General features: G+C 36.2%; 3 protein-coding genes across 4 annotated transcripts; 1 reads left to right on the forward strand and 2 right to left on the reverse strand.

Annotated features, from left to right (window-relative positions):
• Nucleotides 1-493: 493 nt before the first annotated feature.
• LOC132069393 (nuatigenin 3-beta-glucosyltransferase-like) lies at nucleotides 494-2272 on the forward strand. The gene has a single exon (XM_059462750.1). It carries the CDS (start codon nucleotides 637-639, stop codon nucleotides 2104-2106), a length of 1470 nt encoding a protein of 489 aa, XP_059318733.1. The 5' UTR covers nucleotides 494-636; the 3' UTR covers nucleotides 2107-2272.
• Nucleotides 2273-2328: 56 nt separating this feature from the next.
• LOC132069394 (nuatigenin 3-beta-glucosyltransferase-like) lies at nucleotides 2329-4282 on the reverse strand. The gene has a single exon (XM_059462751.1). It carries the CDS (start codon nucleotides 4014-4016, stop codon nucleotides 2481-2483), a length of 1536 nt encoding a protein of 511 aa, XP_059318734.1. The 5' UTR covers nucleotides 4017-4282; the 3' UTR covers nucleotides 2329-2480.
• A 9538-nt stretch (nucleotides 4283-13820) lies between these two features.
• On the reverse strand, nucleotides 13821-21324 carry LOC132030234 (two-component response regulator-like APRR2). Of its 2 annotated transcripts, XM_059419764.1 has the most exons (12): nucleotides 21084-21322; nucleotides 20246-20440; nucleotides 18926-19005; nucleotides 18584-18650; nucleotides 18406-18452; nucleotides 18237-18314; nucleotides 17372-17926; nucleotides 16618-16758; nucleotides 15710-15985; nucleotides 15295-15363; nucleotides 15101-15175; nucleotides 13821-14304 (listed from the first exon to the last, which is right to left on the reverse strand). In XM_059419764.1, exons 2-12 carry the CDS (start codon nucleotides 20373-20375, stop codon nucleotides 14137-14139), a joined length of 1686 nt encoding a protein of 561 aa, XP_059275747.1. In that variant the 5' UTR covers nucleotides 20376-20440; nucleotides 21084-21322; the 3' UTR covers nucleotides 13821-14136. The 2 variants fall into 2 exon arrangements, with proteins under 2 accessions (XP_059275747.1, XP_059275748.1); XM_059419765.1 differs by lacking the exon at nucleotides 16618-16758 and having other exon boundaries at nucleotides 21084-21324.
• Between the last annotated feature and the right edge of the window lie 930 nt (nucleotides 21325-22254).

Genomic DNA, 22254 nt, shown 5'->3' on the forward strand with positions numbered 1-22254 from the left:
TTACCTCTTCTAAAACCATCCATGGCCAACCTGTCACACCTCCTCACTGGGGCATCTGTGTCTCTCCTCTTCACATGCTCAAACCATCTCAGTCTCGCTTTCCGCAACTTGTCTTCCACCGAGGCCACTCCCACCTTATCCCGGATAGCCTCATTCCTAATCTTGTCCCTCTCAGTGTGTCCACACATCCATCTCAACATTCTCATCTCGGCAACTTTCATCTTTTGAATGTGAGATCTTAACTGGCCAACACTCCGCCCCATACAACATAGTCGGTCTAACCACCACTTTGTAGAACTTGCCCTTAAGTTGTGGTAGCACCTTCTTATCACATAGCACTCTCAAGAAAGCCTCCATTTCATTCACCCTGCCCCAATATATGTGACATCATCATCAATCTCCCCGTTGCCTTATATAATAGACCCAAGATACACAATGCGATATAATGCATTATATAAAATACTCCGAACAAAGTGTAAGCTACTCAAAATGTTTCTTAAATGTAGTTCTTACCATTTGCCTCGAAGTGCTCACTTCTCTGTTCTTTTTTCTCCTTGAGTAGTTGTGTTGTTCCTATATTGCTCCCTCTATCATTTATATCCAAATAAAGTCCCATTTTTATCAACAGCTTTAGGCATGGCAGCCATAGATAACGGCAAGCGACTACACGTCCTCTTCCTTCCTTACTTCGCCACAGGTCATATCATCCCATTAGTCAACGCTGCCAGGCTATTCGCCTATCGCGGCGTTAACGTCACTATCCTCACTACCCATCACAACGCCTCCCTCTTCCGATCTTCCATTGACAATGACGACAACCATTCCATAATTTTTATCGATACTCTCAGGTTCCCTTCCACCCAAGTTGGCTTGCCTGAAGGAATCGAGAACTTCAGCATTGCTCCTTCCTCTGAAATGTCCGGTAAAATATTTCACGCCATTTATCTTCTCCAAAAACCAATGGAAGACAAAATTCGCGAAATTCGTCCTGATTGTATCTTCTCTGATATGTACTTCCCTTGGACCGTCGATATTGCTAAGGAGCTAAACATCCCCAGGCTCTTGTTCAACCAATCCAGCTATATGTACCACAGCATTTTGCACAATCTTAAGCTTTACAAACCTCACAAGCAAATCAGTACTAGTAGCAGTAGTACTAATTTCTTAGTTCCTGGTTTACCAGATAAGATCAAGTTCAAGCTATCTCAACTTACAGAGGATCTGGTTAAGCCCGAGGATGAGAGGAGTCCTTATGACGAATTGCTCGATCAAATTCAAGATGTCGAAGATCAAAGCTATGGCATTGTTCACGACACTTTTTACGAGCTAGAACCTGCCTACGCTGACTACTATCAGAAGATCAAGAAAATCAAATGTTGGCATATTGGTCCCATCTCCCATTTTTCTTCCAAATTAATCCCAAAAAAAGAAGTAACTAATGCCGCTGCTGACAAAAACTCATGTGCCATTGTAGAGTGGTTGAATGAGCAAAAGCCCAAATCAGTTCTCTATGTCTCTTTCGGGAGCATAGTTATACTTCCAGAAGGCCAACTCACAGAAATCGCGAAAGCTCTGGCAGCGTCGACCCTCCCTTTCATTTGGGTAGTGCGGAAGGACCAATCAGAACAAGTCATGTGGCTACCTGACGGTTTCGAAGAACGGAAAAACGGTTTGATTATTAAAGGGTGGGCCCCGCAGCTGACAATCTTGGACCATTCAGCTCTAGGAGGATTCATGACTCACTGTGGTTGGAATTCGGTTCTTGAAGCTATTGTTGCCGGCGTGCCGATGCTGACGTGGCCGCTTTCTGCCGAGCAATTCTACAACGAGAAGCTTGTGGAGGTTGTGGGGTTGGGAGTCAAAGTGGGGTCAGAGATATGTAACTTGCAAGGTGGTGAGATCTTGAGTCCTATAATAGGGAGTAAAAAGATTAAAGAAGCAATAGAGCGATTGATGAGTGATGGTTCAAAAGAAAGTCAGGAAATTAGGGAGAAAGCAATAGCTGTGAGTGAAATGGCTAAAAATGCAATTGGTGAAGGTGGATCTTCATGGAACAGTCTCACGGCGCTCATTGACGATATCAAGAATTTTACTTCTTCGTCGTAGACAATATTTAGCTGACCCTAACTTATTTGTGACTGAGCTTAACAGTTCAAATATTGCTGTAGAGGAATGTGCTGGCTGTGGTTCCTCTTAATTAATCCTTTTCGTTATTTTCCTATGTGTTGTCACTTTTGTTGTTAGACTGAAATAAAATCTGAAGATTTTTTTTGTTGCATAACCTCAAAGAGAAACGTTCCTGTGGGGTCTGTCTTTTATTTTTAAAAATCTGTTCCTCCATAAACAAGCAAGTTATTACATGTACTCAATATTTTTTCAAGAACAAGTGTGACCAAACTCACATTATTCCAAATCTCAGAAATAACTTTGAAATCGAAAGAAAAAAAAAGAAGCAATTATGGAATTAAAAAACTAAAGTTTCAGGTGGAGCTGTTGAAAGTAGCACAATGCTTGATTTCCTCAATCAATGCGATGAGGTGTGAATGAGAGGAACCCCCTTCTTCAGCGGAACTCTTCACTTTCTCTGCCATCAACTTAGCATTTGCTCGTATTTTCTTCCTTTCCTCTGAATCATACATCAAACGCTCGATGGCCAACTCTATCTTTTCTCTCGATACCACTGGACTTGACACTATGAACCCCGAGTTCCACACATCTGATCCGACTTCAATTGCAAGCCCAAGTAGCACCAAAAGCTTCTGGTTGTAAAATTGCTCAGCAAATAGGGGCCAGGTGATCAATGGTATGCCCATAGTCAGAGCTTCAAGTACAGAATTCCAACCACAATGAGTCAAGAACCCACCAATTGCTCGATGTTCTAGAATTAATACTTGTGGGGCCCACCCTTTGACGATAAAGCACCTCTTGTTATTGACAACCAATTCCTTAAAACTATCAAGCTGCCACCAATCACCATAATTGTTGTCATCTTTTTCTTCTAACTGGTTTTTGTTCCCCTGCTCTTTAGCTACCAAAATAAATGGGCATTTGGCTGCATTCAAAGCTAATGCGATTTCCTTAAGTTGATCATTTGAAAATCTTACGCTACTCCCAAAGCAAACAAATAGAACAGAGTTAGGCTCTTGATCTTCAAGCCAATTCAAACAATCACCGCACTTTTTCCAAGGATCATCAAAACAAGTCGGATTGGAATTTTGCGATTTTTCTAATTCATTGATAAATAGAAAAGTCGGACCTACATGCCAGCCTTTTACCCCTCTAATGTTTTCATAGATGTCAACGTATTCGGGTTCCAGCTCTGAGCAAGTGTTATGAATGATGCCCTGGCTACGAAGCTCAGCTTCTCTGACCGCCTTATATGTCTGGCGGGAAAAGTTGTCCTCAAAAAAGAAATCTTCAATCTCGGAGAGTTTCATTTTGATCTCATGAGGCAGGCCGGGGATCAAAAAGCTCTGATCATCGGAATCCAACGCCACTTTCTCATGAGGTGCGTATTCCCTAAGACAATGCCAGACGCACTGAAAGAAGAAATTGGCAGTCTGAAAGGAAAACCTCGGAATATTTAGCTCCTCAGCCAAATCAATGGTCCAAGGAAAGAACATGTCAGAAACAATGCATTGAGGTTTGAGATTGCGAATTAACTGCTCCATGGGTTTTTGGAGCAGAACAAAGAAGCCATAGTGAACTTTGCCAGCTATTTCCAAAGAAGGGCAGGCCGAAAAATTTTCAACTCCGTCGGGTAACCCCATTTCATATGATGGAAACTTAAGTGTTTGGACAGAAATGTTGCAGCCTGGCACAAGACAACGATCATTGTCGATTGAAGATTGAAAAATGAGGGCATTATGGGGAGTGGTAATGATGGTGACCCTGAGGCCGTGGTAAGCAAAGAGTCGAGCAATATGTACCAATGGAGTTATATGACTCGTCATGGCGTATGGAAGGAACACCACATGGGGTGGTATTGTTGTTTGTTTCTTCAGTACTGCTGCCATGGCTGATCAGAAAGCTAATCAAATGGCCTTAATTATATCTTTAACACAACGGCTGGATAGTACTGCTAGCTATAGTGGGTTTAATTTGATTCTTATTTGAGAGTTTGTAGCTATACTAATGTATATGCAGTTTCATAGTTACCTGCAAATACTGTTATTCCAATTGAGCACAGATCTCAATGAGTTTGCATCATTAAAGAAAATGTTTGGATGAATTTTTAAAGTAGCTTACTGAATGTCCAATGCTTAATGCTGACACAAATGAAGCTGTACGACAAATTTTATATCGCGCATGTGCTGCAGCACACAATATGGAGTCCGGAACCAAAATGACCCATTAAAAGAGGGGTTGAACTAAAATACTCCTTAAAAAAAAAGTGACAAAAGTACTTTTAACGCACATTTTTCAAGCGTTAAAGACACTAATCGTAACGGCGGGGTTAAGTTAACAGCGCAAAATACTGCGTTAAAGGAGCTCTTCCTTTTTTTTTTTTTTGGTTTTGGTTAAACTCCTCTTTCTTTTACATTTTCACACTTTTTTACGTACTTTAGCCATAAATTAATCATGTTTCGAGACTCCGAAACTTGAATATTTTATATAGAACCCTACTTATTTTTGTGCAATTAATAAGGTAGGCTCAATACATCAAGGATAAGCAAAACTCCGGATTGTCGTTTTAGTGGTTAAAAAGTGCTCGACGTCCATTTTTGTTTGAAGACTTGTTGTCATTAGCTTTAAGTTATTTATGTTTTAGGGTTTAGATTTAAGCGTGTTATTTTTTAATCAAAATTGCATCATTCGTACCAATCTCAAAATAATTAAATTGCATCATTCATAACAATATGAAAATACTTAAACTTGTTCATTAATAACAAACCCAAACTTGTTAAAATACAATCATCAAAGAAAGAAAAAACTTAAAATACATTCATCAATTCATGCCCTTGAGTTGATCTTTTGCCACCACCGCGAGATGTGCCGCCACCACCACAAAAGTTTCCTCCGCCACGAGAGGTACTTCCACCGCGAGATGTATTTTGACCACCATGCCGTAAGGGACACTTACACTTATCATGACCAAGATAATTGCAAAATGAGCATTTATGAGTGTATCTCCCTGGCGGAACATCCATTTCATTAGGAATACGGGAGTATGCTTTCTTTTTGAATTTACGGACAAGCGCTTTATTTGCAACCATGGAAAATGGCTCCAGTGTCCAATAACTCTCACTACCAAGTGCGTAGAACCTTCTAGCATACTTTTTTGCATAATATTCAAGTGTATATTCCTTAGCCACGTACGTTGAGGCGTTCTTTCCCATTTTGATAAAACACTTGAAGGCATGAGAACATGGCATGTGATATGATTGCCACTTGCCACATGTGCATGTTCTTCGAATCTCACAAATTGTGTGACGTTACCTCCTTTACCTTGGTGCACACTTATTGTGAGTTCAAATATGCACTCTGCATAGTTGTACTCCATCAGGTCGTGTTGCTGTGCCTTAAATTTGTGATACTCGAACAAGTATGACGGTTTTGGCATCCATTTTAGACCGTCTGCCGCAAGTCCTTTGGCCTCTTTTGATCTAGTGACGAGCCACTCCACAACCTGCTTAAAAGTCATTCTCACCATTGCGGTGATGGGTAGTTCCCGTGCAGATCTCAACAAGCCATTGAATGACTCAGAGCTGTTTGTTATCAGCATCCCCAATCGCCTACCTTCCTCCTAGTGTAATGTCCATTTGTCTTTATCAATTTTATTCAACCAGTGGAAGGTTTCCTCATCCGCCCGCCTAATAATCTCCATCTGCAGGTGAAACATCTTCTCCTGATGCTCTGTTGCAGCTGCCCACATCCAATTGCAAAGTGCTGGGCTTCAATATGCCTTTTGGAAGTTTTCCTTCAAATGCCTTAAACAAAACGATAGTAGGCAAAGGGCGGCTGCCATCCATGCAAATTAAACATATTGCTCAATATGCCAGCATTTTTATCTGATATAACACATATGCCCATACGATCCTTAATAACGTGTTGCCGCAAGTAGTTCAAAAATAGACCCCACGTATTAGTGCTCTTATTAGCTGCAATTGCAAAAGCTAGAGGGGATATAGATCCATTTGCATCCATTCCAACTGCAATTAGCAGTTTTATGTCGTATACCCCCTACACATGTGTTCCATCTATGGATATTACAGGTCAACAATGAGCAAAACCATCAGTGCATGGTTTGAATGCCCAAAACACAAACTCAAAATATCACCGGGCACATCAAGCTTCAATTTGAGCTTCCATTCAACAACAGTACCAGGATTAAAGTGTTGTAGAGCCGCCATGTATCTCGGCAACGTCTTGAAAGAGCCCTCCCAATTGCCGTAGACTATCTCATGTGCACGCCTACGCCCAAGATACGCCTTCCGCCTACTAATGGTTTTTCGATATACTTTCAGGACGGTACGTAATACAATCTTTAATTTTGTACCTGGAGAAATTGAAATATCAGCATATAGCAACGAAGAACATCGAGTTAACATCAAAATTAAAATAAACGTAGGCGAAGGGGATACCTTGGGCTTTTTGCAATGGGGATACCTTGGGCTTTTTGCAATGTCGCCAACTAACACAGCGACTATCATATTGGTATCTAGATTGCAATGATCATTTGGGAGGTCACCCATATCACAAGTATGCCTTGTGTAGAACTTTGAAGTAGTCCACATCTTTTCAGCAGTCTCCTTACCACAGAGCATCTATTGACAACCTTGATTTTTTCGCTTGCAGACCAATCACCAAAGTTTTCGAGTGGAATCGTCAGCTTTGAACTCCCTCATCCCCTGGATGCAATAAATCTTAACAGCCCTTTGCAATGACTATTTCGAGTTGAAAATCATGCCTTTTTTATATGAACCATCTGTCCTGGTGATTCCTCAACCGATAACGGTGAATTCGTGCTAGACGATTTCAAGCCCCACCTTTTAATAGAGCGTAATGACGATTTTCGCGAGTTGAAATATTCAAATGCACGTGAATATTATTGTGGTTTACGTCGCGAATGGGCATATTGATACGCCGAATCACAATGTCTTATTCGTGACTTGGAAAATCTCAACGCTCCAATCCTAAAAAGATTTTCATTGAGCATGCCTCGAATTGATCGAGATTCTTGCGAGGTTGCGGTGCAAAGAATTAGGAAAGAGAACAACTGAATGCTAGCACGACGTTGTAGATTTTACATGGTTAAGTTGGCTGAAGAACAAGCATCATCAACCGGTAGGGAACTAACATCTACAGAAAGAAGATCTGTCTTAAGAAACCCAAGATATTTATCTGAGGACGATATTCAAGACTTCAATTCTGATGATGATTAAGAATATTATGATTTTAGCTATATGTCTAATTTATGATAATGTTGTTAATTTGAAGAATATTAGCATGTTTAGTTTTGCATCAACTCAAGGGCATGAACTGATGAATGTATTTTAAGTTTTCTCTTTCTTTGATAATTGTATTTTAACAAGTTTGGGTTTGTTATTAATGAAAAAGTTTAAGTATTTTCATATTGTTATGAATGATGCTATTTAATTATTTTGAGATTGGTATGTATGATGCAATTTTAACTAAAAAATAACACGCTTAAATCTAAACTCTCGAACATAAATAACTTAAAGCTAATGACAACATGTCTTCAAACAAAAATGGACTTCGAGTACTTTTCAACCACTAAAACGACAATCCGAAGTTTTGCGTATCCTTGATGTATTGAGCCTACCTTATTAATCGTACAAAACTAAGTCGGGTTCTATATAAAATATTGAAGTTCCGGAGTCCCCAAGCTTAATTAATCTATGGCTAAAGTACATAAAAAAGTAAAAGAAAGAGGAGTTTTACCAAAAAGAAAGAAAAAAAAAAGGAAGAACTCCTTTAACGCAGTAAAATACTGCGTTAAGTCCTTTAACGCAAAGAAAATATGCGCGTTGAAAGTACTATTGTACCATTTTTTTTTTTGGGATATTTTGGTTCGCGTTTTTATTGGCTCATTTTGGTTCCGATTAAATGTGGACCCCACCAATCACCCTCACCGTTCACCTACTGTTTCTCCTCAATATATCCGAAGCAATGAGAAAGGTCAATTTGGCCAACTATGAAGGAAGAAAAAATAATTGAGCAGTGAATCACTTTGGCTTGACAAAATAAGTGACTTAGCTTTTACCGTATACCTTAAGAAAATGCTAATTCCTAAAAAAAAAATAGGTATTTTTATTAAACCACTCTTAATTAAAATTTGAATATTACTATTTACTTGACATATTGGATCTAGTCTCTTAGCATTTGATAAGGACAAATCTGAATTTTTTTTTTAATTATTTCTTGATTATGTAAGTGGACACTTACTTTGAGCCAAAATAAAAAGGCTAAGTTGACACTTATTATGAATCCGAAGGAGGAATCCACAAGGGTTGGCTGAGTTGGTTGGGTGAGTGATTTCCCACATGAGAGAACTGAGATCGATTTCCCTCACCAACAACCTTCTCAGTGAGAGCTCATAGCACCGGACTGCCTAGTGCGGTTTACATCTCTGTGTGGTTTGCGAGTTATTGCACAGTGAACATGTTACCCGATGCGCACCCAAAGAGTAGCTGCTTCATGTTTTCTCGACAGATTCCAAAAAAAAAAAGGAATCGAAGGGAGTAATAATAATTGTGAGAATCAGTTGTAAGTCCGAATTGGCTTCATGATAGATATTGATCACAACCATCCATATATGTTTGTATTGAATTCATTCAAATGAGTATCGATCTGCTGAAAAATAGTGCACCGGGAATCTTGGGAGTATGCTTGATTAGTCAATGGTCATCAAGAACAGTGCATGTCAAATAAATAAAGCTTGCATTATTTAAAGGAAACATTACTTGGCATAGCTAGCTCTTAGAGGTAATTATTGATAATAACTACCTTTTAATTTATTTATATTTAGTAGCTACACTGATTTTGTAAATTACCATTCGTACCTATACCAAATACATTAGGTTTATGGCTTCTATTTCTCCCTCACCTCTATCTCTTTGCTCCTTCTCTCTCCCTCGGCTCTCACCTCTATGCCTCTTTTCCCTCTCTCCAAAGGCCATTTGGTGGAGGAAGTCCTTCCGGTATTCCCACCGTCGGTGAATAAATGGACATCAGCAAGTATACGGTATTGCATAAACTGGATCTGGACGGAGACACCATCTCTGGCCGGAATCTGGACTCCCTCCCTCGTGTCTTCTCCCTCATCCCTTGGCGGCGCCATCGTCTACCTCCACCGCAACCTGCCCCATTGTCCTTCCAATATTCCTACAGTCGGTGAATGAATAGACATCAGCAAGTATACGTTATTGCATAAACTGGATCTAGATGGAGATACCATCTCTAGCTAGAATTTGAGTGTACTAGATGCATTTGCTTGTATTTTTGGGCAAAACTAGATGTATTTGACTAATTTTCATTCGGTTCTTAAATGTATTTGATTGTTTTTCGATTCTTAAATGTATGTGATTGTTTTTTCCGGCATTCGAGCGTATTTGAGTGTATTCATTTAGCCGGAATCAGCCAAGTACACCTGAATACACTCTATAGCAGTGAAATATTAGCCGGCGACATCACAAATACATTCAAATGCAGTTGAATACATTCAACCTTGAGACGTCTGGTGGCGACCTTGCTGATGGAAGCTCGAATATATTCAAATACAGTCACAACAAAAGGATAGATCAATATATAAATACACTAAAATACACAACTCCAGCGTGTATTTAAATGCACTGGAATAAAATCATTTTAATACACATGTATTCAAAGAAATTGATTAAAGTTGCATGTATTCAAATTCAGTCAAATACACGTGGCATTTCCTTAAAAATATAAAGCTTCCACCCATCACTATAATTGTTGTCATCTTTTTCTTCAATTTGTTTTTTCTCGTCTTGCTCTTTGACTACCAAAATAAATGGGCAGTTAGCTGATTTCAAAGCTATTGCGATTTCCGTAAGTTGATTATTTGAAAATGTTAACTACTCCCAAAGCAAACGAAGAGAACAGAGTTAGGCTCTTAATCTTCAAGCCAATTCAATCACCGCAATTTTCCCAAGGATCAAGTCGGATTGGAATTTTGTGATTTTCTAATTCGTTGATAAATAGAAAGGTGGAACCTACATGCCAACTCTTTCTCCCTCTAATCTTTTCATACATTACAGAATATTTGGGTTCCACCTCATAACAATTGTTATGAAAGATGCCATGGCTACGAAGCTTTTTTTTTTTTTTTTTTTGAATCAAATTTCCAGTACCCCTGGGTGTTGTATTGATCACCTAAAACCAACCAGTTACACAAGGGTGGATTTACACACCCTTGCCTCCAGACTTAAACTACATACAAAAGAGAACCTACTATACAGGTCTAATTAAAAGCCTAAAGCAGTTTTAGTTATTTACTAGGCTTCTACGCATTAACACATATCATGCATCTAGTGACTTGGTATAGACACCAATTGTGCCGATAAATTTCTTACCAAATTTGTATAATACATAGATTCTTCAATTTCGGCATCTTCTGTAATAATAAGTCATCTTCTCGGTCCAAAACTGGTCGCTTATTATGTGCCAATGGTGGACCACCAGCAGAAAATCTGGAGAAAATACTATCAGCTTTTTCTCTTATTACTAGATAGCCATCTTGCATACCAAGGAGAGACTTTAGATTATAGATATCTATATATATGTAGTTGTGTTTGAATAGTATAATATATATATATATATAGTATATACACGAAGCATGGTTTTTGTCTTCCCGTGATCTAAAACTTTATTATATTCGTGTTTCTTTAAAATTTATTAATACTTTTTTAAAAGAGAAGATTTGTTTAAAAGAAAACTATTTTTCCTTTCGATAAAACAATAGAATATTTAAGCATCGATTGATACTTTCAATTTTAATTCGATTAATTTAAAGGTGTAAAATACTTATTACTTTTTATCAAATTTGATTTGGATAATTCTAATTCAAATTATTAAATTAATTTTATATGTTTAAAACGAAACAAAGTAGAAATTGATTTTCTATTTAAACGAAGAAATGCTATTTTTTAATTTTTGGTAAATATTCTCAGTTTAGTTCATTTTACTTGTCATGTTGTCTTTTGCTTGGTTTTTTTAAGGAAACGTGAATTAGAATTATAATTTGACTAATTTATCTTATTCATTATTTGATCTCTATTTGATATTAATCTCTTTTCACATTTATTAGAGTAAGAATAAAAATGAAAAAGTAATTAAATTCTATCTTATTTTAAAATATAAACATTTTAAGTATATTTATTTTAGTAATCATAACAAATAAATGACATGACGGAATAACAAACACAGCAATTAAATATCTAGATTAGATCTCAGGCTAATATAAGAAAAGAAAGAAAATTGTATGTATTTGCCTACTAAACCTTTTGAAGAAAAACAATAATATGGGGTGCATGTTTTTTGTTGTGGAATAATTTCATTTGCTCCACTAATGGGTTAATACGCATGTAGCAATGAATCCACTATTATTGACTTGATGGGGATACTTTGGGGATTACATGAATATTGTTTGATTTTTTAATATATGGGGTGCACGTTTTTTTTTTTTTTTTTTTTTTACATTGGTTGTTTTTTTTTTAATATAGGGTCCACTTTTTTTTTTTATGAGTTTGGAGAGGGTGGGTCCACCTTTTTTTTTATGAGTTTGGAGAGGGTGGGGTCCACTTTTTTCCTTTTTTTTTTTTTAACTATATAGAAGCATTTTTTTTAAGAGTAACTGACGACGAAGTATGGGTAAACCGATGCTTCTATATAGTAAAAAAATAGAAATATAATAAAGTATTTTTATCTACTTTTTAAAAGAATTGGTAATATAAAGTATAAAATGTCATTTTTTGCCCTTAAATAAAAAAGTGGGTGGGACCACAAAGGATTTTTTTGCCCTTAAATAAAAAAGTGGGGTAAAGAATCGGACGACGATCTTGCTTGTAGGCAACCTCTTCTATATAGTAGTAAAGTAATATATATATATATATTGTTCAAAACACGATTAATATAACATTGTAATTTGTGCCGTATCCAAAACTTTATTATATTAGTGTTTGCTACGAATACAAAGTTGGCAAAAATTTATTAATAGACTTATTTAAAAGGAAACCATTTTCCTCTCTTTGAGATAAAACAATAGCAATATTTAAGCATCAGTTGATACTTTGAATTTTAATTCGATTAGTTTAAAGGTGTAAAATATTATATTGTTAATGTATGTAGATTGGGCCTAAACAATACCTATTATTTTTTATCAAATTTTGATTTGGATAATTCTAATTCAAATTATTATATTAATTTTACATGTTTAAAATGAAATAAAGTAGAAATTTGTTTTTCTATTTAAATGAAGAATTACTATTTTTTAATTTTTGGTAAATATTTTTTGTTTAACTCATTTTACTTGTCATGTTTTCTTTTGCACGGTTCTTTAAGGAAACGTCAATTAGAATTATAATTTCACTAATTTACCTTATTAATTATTTGATCTCCATTTAATATTATTTTTTCTTTTATGACATTAATCTCTTTTCACATTTATTAGAGTAAGGAAAAAATGAAAAAGTAATTAAATTCTATCTTATTTTAATATATAAGTATTTTAAGTATGTTGATGTACAATAATTTCATTTGTTCCCACTAATGGATTGATACGCATGTGGCAATGAATCAATCATTATTGATTTAATGAGATACTTAGAAAATTACATAAATATTGTTTGATTTTTTAATATGGGATGCACTTTTTTTTTTTGACATTGTTTGTTTTTTTAATATGGGATTTATTTTTTTTATATTGCTTGATTTTGTTAATATGGGATCCACTTTTTTTTTCCCGTGAGTTTGGAGATGATGGGTTCCACTTTTTTTTTTTTTTTTTTTTTTTTTGGGATTCATTTTTTTTATATTGCTTGATTTTGTTAATATGGGATTCACTTTTTTTTTTCGTGAGTTTGGTGATGGTGGATTTCACTTTTTTTTTTTTAATATTGGTTGGTGTTTAATTGGGGCCCACACTTTATTTTTAATATTGATTGATGTTTAGTTGGGGCTCACACCTTTTTTTTTTTAGTGGAAAACGGACGACGAAGCATGGGTGCAAGCCCATGCTTCTATGTAGTTTAAATAAATTAAATGTGCCAATAGTGTTTTTCTAGCAGATAGTTCTGCTGGTGGACCAAGAAATGTCACCTTTTTCCTCTAGTGTTTGGGCTCTCATCACTGTGGAATATTCCCAGCATCAACAAAAGTGACAACTAACACCTTAGTCAAATTACGCGTCACAAAACTCGAAATAAATGTTGCAGTACTACATTTAAAAAAAAAAGCAAGCCTTAGACTTTAATTAACACATTTTAAAACTATGCGGACTTAAGGCCCTAGAGATAGAATATTGACTGCTGAGATGAGATATTTTATTATCACAACGGTTCAGGGTGTTAGATAGAGCTAATTGAACAACCGTAACCAATAAGGTCATTGGGTTTCAATCTCGTGCATCATGGTTTAAATTCTGAAGTAATATTTAACTACTGAAATATCTCCTGGGAGAGAACACATATATTATAGTTTTCATTTTTAATGTTTCACAATTTCATTTCACCACTATGGATTATTGAGAAGTGACAACTTGTATTGTTGTTTCTATTCGATCAATTATTGGAAACTTCTGTTGACAAGCACGAATATAGCCCCACATTTGCACATCCCCAAAATGACCCAATCCATTATTTTCCAAAGCAATCAACAGAACACATTCATAGCCCAGAATGTCCAAAATTGGGCTAGAAAAAGAGGAAACCATATTTGGGTCCACTATTTACAACAACCCAATTTTGGCTAATAAGGCCATACACGTGGCTCAATCAATACCTTTCCTTTATTCATTCTTCAGACATCAAAGCCTCTACCTTGTCAGGGTCGAGTCAGGCTTCTGTCAAGGTGCATGGGTCCATCATGTTAGAGGGATTTTTTTTTGGCATAGACTTGTGGGACCCAGAAAAAATTAGAATGACTTCCATCTCATCTCCGACAACGTGAGCCGTCGATTTGTGGTGGGACGATTGAGATCCCTTGTCTCGAAAGCTCGTCGAGAACGCCCTCCGTGGAAGGAGGTTTTAGTCCCAAAGGAAGTGGCAACGATGGTTTGGTTAATGCCTCTTTCACTACTTTATCAATCACCTCCTCTGCCTGCACCACAACCAACAACCAAATATCTTAACAAAAGAAAAATGTTTAATTTTGAAAATGTTTAATTTATTCACAATCTTGAAAATGTTTAATTTTTATACCGCGAAGCGCAAAAATGTTTACACTATCAAGTTACTAGAACCAACAATAGCTATAGAAGAGTGTACGGACGGGTTAATAATCTACTTATGATAAAATGGACCTTAGGCCTTATCGAGATTCAAAAGCTAGCATAGTAAGATTGTCCAAGACCTTATAAAGACCACAATCACTCCTTGAACCAATGTAAGACACTCTAAATTGTGAGTAGCAAGGATTTGAAGCTTATGGGTTCAACATTCAAGTTCTTTAACGTTAATGAGTTTCAAAATAATAATTTGTACATACTAAATGGATTCTTGAATATAAATATAGGGTTGGACTAAAGCTACGGGTTCGGCAAAGCACTAGCTCCGCCGTGACTCTAAACAATAAATTAAACATACTAGTTAAATAATACTATAAATAATTTTTTACACTATATGTAATTTAGATCCATTTTAAAGATGAGACAAAAGTTTTAACCCAATACCTCATTACACACATTTGTAGTTTAAGAAACATTATCAAAAGTATTTTAGAACCAAGCTAAAAAACATTTACGCCCCATTTTTACCTTCTAGTTCCAAAAAGGAAAATGCAACTTTTCCGTATGAAAAATCTCCTAGTACACGTATGTATAAAGAACTTTGTTGGTTTAAATAGGATCTACAATCTATGAAGATATGCATAACAATCCTAATTGAGACAATCTTACCGGATGAAGATCGAACGACTTCTCTAGCATGCTATATCTGTTATGCATTCCGTTAGGCTGGTAAACTCCAGCATTCTGCATAATCCAACCGATGTGCCTTTAAGAACTCAATCCAAGAATGCATTCACATAAAATAGCTCACGAACATTGCTAAACTAAATATCTAATAGGGGTGATATTGCCAATGTATTCACCTGAGGATATGGTGGATATGATCCAAACGATGATGACATGACTGGGGAGCCCCATGTATCGGCATGCAGCTGCATTATTGCCAAACATAAGTTTTAGGGGTGGTATTTCTTAGACCTAAAAATCTTGTGAAACATTTGAAATAGGCATGTAATGATGTCAAGCTCATAGGCAAATGCAACTTGTGTTCAATGGGTTCGACTGAGCCTAGTATTTTCGGCATGTAAAATAATTATATATGCAAAAAACCACTAAAAATTCAATAAAATTAGATACTGCTACACTTAAAACTGCTACACTTAACTTCAAAAGTAGAATGAGTTCAATGCTATGACTTTAAAGGTTGAACTCCGTTAAATCCTGGATTCTGGTGAAAGCTAAAAGGTAATAATTCAGTTAAGGACGAAATTTTTTTACCTCTGGATGAGGCTTCCAGTGCCAAGTCTCTGCAGGCTGCCATCCCTGATAGCAAGGTGAACCCCACACTTGTAAACTGTTCGGATAATTTGGCGGTGGTACCCAAGCAGGATATAATTGACAAGCAGGGGCGACATGATTAGAATGGTATGGTGGAAAGGTCATGATAGGTTTATGAGGATAGTAGCTCCTTTGTACTGAATCTCTAGGTTGAGGATGAGGCCATCTCCTTTCCACTTCCTTTGGCAAAATTTGTCTCCGATTTATTCTGTATTTCTGCTTGGAAAATGAAAGGCACTACTATTGTTAAGCGGAACGATATGTCCATATCCAACTTTATTGTAGCAAAACTGCTATACTATATCCCCTCATAGGATATGGAAATATCATACGAACATTTTATCTAACTTCAGGTACCAACAGACTGAAAATGGCCAAGATTTAGTACTATTTTGTCTTCTCAAATGTTAGAATATTTTCATTAAAATATCTTTCAGACTAAAACAACAACAACAACAACATAACCAGTGTAACCCCACAAGTGGGGCCTGGGGAGGGTAGGATGTATGCAGACCTTACCCCTACCTTTGGGGGTAGAGAGGTTGTTTCCGATAGACACTCGGCTCAAAAGAAGTGTAGACAAAGCAGGATAGAAAGAAAAGTAACGACAGCAGAATAACAAGATAAACAGAGCAAACGAAGCAACAGGTAGTCGTGAAAATTGAAGAATAAGATAGTACGCTAACACTAAATAATACTACTCCATTAATAAGGAGAAGATGAGAAGAGGAAACTGACCCCTTGCCTCCCCCACATAAAAGTACGACAACACTCAGGTACCTACTACACTTCTACCCTAATCCTCGAACACATACTCATTAAGATATGAAAGAGCAGAAGTCTCAAACCTGTAGATGGCTAGCTACATTATGTCTCGTTAAACCCTTCACTTTCATCAGGTCTAGTATTCGAGAAGGAATAGCTTGATCTATACCAAGCTGCTCTACTGCTTGAACAAACTTCTTGTGTAGTTCAGGTGTCCAATCTACCTGAATCCAAAAGAGACACCAAACTTATTCCCCTGAAACACGTGGTTCAGACTTCCGAGAATGCAGAATAATTTAACCTCTGCTCAGTAAACTATATAAAAGCCTGAAATCCCCAAGACAACTCTAGCTAACGTCCTATACTGATTACCATATGTCATATTCATACGCTGTTTGAGAAGTTAAAACTTCGAGATAACAAAATGAACTCTGTATTCATCTTACAAGTGCTATAAGCAGGATCGTGAATGCTCCACTATAATTGATAAATCAATTAAGCTTGAAGAGGATGTCCTATGGTATCCATGAACTTCTCAAGGAACTTAACAGTTCATAAGGTTAACTTCATTAATGCAAGAGGAGAAAGATACATGCAACGCCACATCTAACATTTGCACCAAGAAAGGAGAGATAAATAACACAAGACCAAATGATTAATGAACTAGAGAAGCAATCATGAGGTTTTTTTTTTTCAGGCCTTCAAACAAAAGAGTGCATGCAGAAATATGCATTAGGAAAAAGATCAAACTTAGGTCAGAAAAAAGCATTCTTGCACAATAATATTACGGAACTTTGAACACATAATTACTGAACCACACCATTTCTTCCATCTTACTTTCATCTTCTTCTTATTGGTCTTAGTCCCACTTGAACAATGAGGACCAGATGCTTTGCTAGGTTCAGCAATATGACAAATGCTATTGTCAGGGCAGTCATCACTCTGTAAAGAGGTAGCAAGATCAGTCTCCATATTTTGATGAGGAGATGAACCATTCTCCTCCTCTTTCGGAATTATCTCTCCGTGTTGCCTGGGAGGACTTGTTTGGACAGTATTCTCAGTAAGTGAATAGTTATAAGTAGTTTCGACGGATTTAGTGTCACCATCATGCTCCCCACTGTCTTGGTCAGTTGAAAAGACAGTATGATCTTGACAGTCACCATCATCCACTGACCGCACTCCTTGTTTCAATTGTGGGGTCGAGGGAGCAGGGTATTTATCACAGCCCGATGACTGTTCGGTATTGCTTTCCGCTACTGCAGTGACAGGTTCTGTTCCGTTTGTATTTTTGTCATCTGCTTCACCCTTTGTCAGTTGTAGCTGTAGCATTGAGAGCAGAGATTCTTTTACTGGCTCAAGTGATCTGGACACATCCTTTCTAGCATTGAATGCCTGTTGCAACCAATAAGATCAGGAATTCATATAATGGGATTTTTTCATTTTGACCCGCCGACCTAAATTAATTACGGTTGCTAACCAAAATATACAAAACCTATACACGATTATGTATATTATGTATGTTTATGTATATTATATCCATATTTTGTGTATATAATATGCATATTTATACTTAATATGCAAAACCTATACATATCGCTTGCTATTATTCTTATTGAGCGGTCCAAAAGTGTAATTATTCATATAATTAAGCGATCTGATTTGAAAGAACATAAGCTGATTGACTGAAGTCTGGGCTACAAACCTTGTGAACTACATGCTGCCATATGTTTTTGAGTTTATCATCTGATAATGGTTTCTGAAGGAACTCAACTGCACCCAGCTGCAAAGTATCGAAGCACTGAACATCTTTTTCCCACATAATTACCAGAAACAATTAGCCCCAAATGAAAATTTGAGCACAAAGATCTCACCGCAATACACTTCATCATTGTGCTAAGAGAATGAATATTTGATGTCACTGCATGAAGTAAACAAAGATCGCTCTCTTAAATATGTTTTACCATGTAAAACATTTGGAGACAACCAAAATATTCCAAGTTCAGTGGTCTCCATTCTATATTTTGAAGACAAGCAAAATATAGCACTCACTTATAGTTGGTAGATCTTTGGCACTTTCAAGAAATCGGAGAACCCCGTCATTGTTGCCAGCATTTACCTGTGTCAATTGATAGATAAATTCATCAACAGTTAGAATAACATACTGGCCTGTGTTCACACTTTGTTAATCAACTACTGTAAATTGCAAATCAATAGGGAAAACTAATGTTTTAGCTGCACCAAATAAAAGCCTAAATTTCTAAACATAGCCTTTACATATTAAATAGAGTTATTACTTGAGAATAGTAATACTAATTCAATAAGCCAGCTCCCATGGTCTTAATATAAAAGTAAACGAGGAAAGTTTCAAGAGGAGTAAAATGAAACTAGTACCTCCACAATGGCAACATGAAAGCCCTCGGATTTGCTTGAGATTGCCGTCAAAGCTTCATCCTCATTGCAGAACGAGTAGACTGCAATTAGATGGTGGGTTTTATAACACATGAATTTAATAATGAGCTTTCAGGAAGATTCACGAAATGAAACAAATTCAAGACCTCTACAAGTGTTACAACAAATTTGTGACCAAAAAACAAGCTAAGGACTGAGTGAAATGCCATCCTAACCATATAATAAGTTGAAGCTCCATGTTCTGCCAGTCATATTACTTAAAAAAGTTAAAGAAAGATTAATGAAAATATTTTCCAGAAAATGTTTTCCGAATTTCCCATTGGTTGGTCAAAATGTGTTGGAAAATATTTTCTCTAGGAAAATAAGTTCCTTAAAAATGAGGAAAATGACTTCCCTAATGGAAGTAGGGAGAACAAGTTCCTTAAGTGACATTTCAAGTTTATTGTCTCCTCCCTACCCACTCAACGCCCCCAATTCCAACCCCTTGACCATCCCACCCCCGCCACCCAAAACCCCCGCTCCCCACCCCATTCCACCCCTTAGTGTTTTGCTACATTACAGTTTTTGGGATAATATTTTTTTGCTTACTTACCAAACACTAGATAATAAGTAAGAACTCCACTTTTTTTCCAAGAAAACATTTTCCGTCATACCATACACACCCTAATTATTTACTCCTGTGATTCAACGCATTCGACAGTGAATTACTCAATGTCTGCTAATGTGAAGCAACTAAACTATCCCAATTGTTCAAACAACAGAAATAGTTATATACTTGCAAGAACCATAGAAAGAAATTTTAAATGCTATCCTGTTTTGGGACCCTCTGGAGCACTCCAGGAAAAGATAAAAGTATGAATCTTGAATCACTTCAATGATTTTCATCTTAAAATAGAAAGATGGAACAGAATACTCTATTTTTCCTTAGTAATAAATGCACAGTTATTTCCATATAAGGAGAAATCAACAAAGAAACAGACAAGGAATGCAAAGTGATTGAACGAATAACTTTTTTACCAAAGGGGACGAACAAAACCCAAAAAAAAAAAAAAAAAAAAAAAAAAAAAAAAAAAAGCGGAACAGTAAAAACTTACTCACACCGGGTGTTTATACCAAATCAATGGATGTATGGCATGTGTTTGTATATATACAACTATCACTTAACCATGATTAATTAGTGTATATATTCACTTCATTAAATCACTAAACCATGGTAAGGTGCAAACACCTGGTGTGGGTAAGTATATACCGGGTAAACACCAGGTGCGAGTAAGTATATTTGACAGTGTTACAACTACTTACCTATATAGTCCATTTTCTCAAGCCTTGATTTCATCTCTGCAGCAGAGTTGATATCTTCATCAAGAAGAAGGACTTTAAGCCCTTTTGGGAAATCTTTCCAACCCAATAATTCATCCTCAATGCAAATCATTTCTAAACAGGCATCCTTCTTTAGAGTCTCCCAAACAGTCACTCAATCAGCACCTATTAATGAATCTGCACGCCCCAAAAATGAATTCCCCTCAGATTTACATATCTTTAACCACAAAACTATAAATTGTTCAATAGTGATATTTAAAAAACATATCTTTATAAAAACCGCTCTTAAACCTCATAATGATAATTAATATATGTCAGAATAAGGAGAAATTTTTTTTTTTTTTTTTTTTTTTTTTTTAAAAGATCAATTCCCCTCATCCTTCCCAAAAACCTTTTCAAGCTAGAATCTTTAACATCATATAACAAAAAAGGAAAGAGGCAAAAGACTATGTTTTTAGCTTTAAGCACAGCATATATATAAGTAGAACTAACATAAAGCAACAAAAAAACAAAGAACCCCATGTGAGAGATCTTCAACATAAAAAATAAAAAAATAAAAAAAAACAAACAAACAAAACAAAACAAAACTCATGTGGACACAACAAACATCACAATTCCAAGAACACCTGAGTTCTCAAACTTGACCAAGAAAAAGAAAAAAAAAAAAAAGACAAATGAAATGGAGAAACGTGGAGAAAACACACAAGCAAGTTGTTAACTTGTTCTCTTTGATGCATGAACATGTAAAGAGTCATACAGATACAATGCATGTAAAAGAAAAGCAGCACAATTCAATTAGAAATAAGTAGTTATCATATACCTATGTATCACTTGGAAATGAATAAGACTTAGCTCATTTTTTTCTCTCCAAATTTTCTTATAAGGGTCGTTTCTTGATTGTATTTAATTAGCTGGGTAGAAGAAACAAGAGAAAGCAGAGGGGGGGCAGTTAAGTGAGAGAGGGAAACAGAATTGAAGAGAGAGAGAGAGAGAGTTGAAGTGCACTTTCTGGAGCTGGCCTGTCTGTGTATTTGTGTTTCGTTGTTATCTGCTGTTGCGGACCACAGAATAAGTTTATATGGTTAGTCAAATATAATTTTTTTTTATTTTTTTTTGGGTTTAAATGTTTTTTCGATGGCCCGACTAATCCTGATTCACCGTAAGGCCAATGTGAATAAAACAACAAAACAACAAAACAACAATATACTCATGAGTGTAATCTCATAAGTGAGATTTGGTGAGGATAGAAAGTACGCAGACTTTACTCCTGCCTTTGTAGGTAGAGAGGTTGTTTTCGATTGATCCTCGGCTCAAAAGAAATGTAACCAAAGCAGGATAGAAAGAGAAATAACGACAGTAGAAAAGCAAAATAAACAAAGTAAACGAAGTAGCAAGTAGTACTAAAATTGAAGAATAGGATACTAGGTGAATACTAGGTAAGACTACTGAATAAGGAGAAAGACCACTAAAAGTGATCCAACATACGGGCTACGACTACCTATTACTCTTCTACCCTAATCCTCGACCTCCAACGTGAATCTCTTCATTCAAGGATTCGAACTCGAATCCTCCGATTAAAAGTGGAGTAATCTTGAGTAAAATTCACAAATAGTTACTTTTTTGTTCCTATAATTGAAAAAATAGGCATTATTATGGAGTAATATTGTGGAGTTTTACATATATAATTTAAAACTTTACAATAATGATTAATTTTTAAAGATAGAACTGAAAAGTGAGCGACAAATTTTAATTGTAGAGCGATTTCATTCATGTTACAACATTCCTTGATGCTACTGTTACATTAAACGTAACTCACACTTAAACAGTTTCGGCACTGTTGTTTCATGTCCTTATTTATAGTCCCCCTACCTTCTCAAAAAAGAAAAGGAAAAAGAATTAAATTACCATTTATCTCTTGTATTCTTTTCATGCCTTAAAAGAAAAAGGAGCACTGTATAGTTTGAAATTTCATACATCTAAAGAAAGAGAGA

This window comes from Lycium ferocissimum, chromosome 9 (genome assembly GCF_029784015.1).
Source record: "Lycium ferocissimum isolate CSIRO_LF1 chromosome 9, AGI_CSIRO_Lferr_CH_V1, whole genome shotgun sequence".
Classification (NCBI taxonomy): domain Eukaryota; kingdom Viridiplantae; phylum Streptophyta; class Magnoliopsida; order Solanales; family Solanaceae; genus Lycium; species Lycium ferocissimum.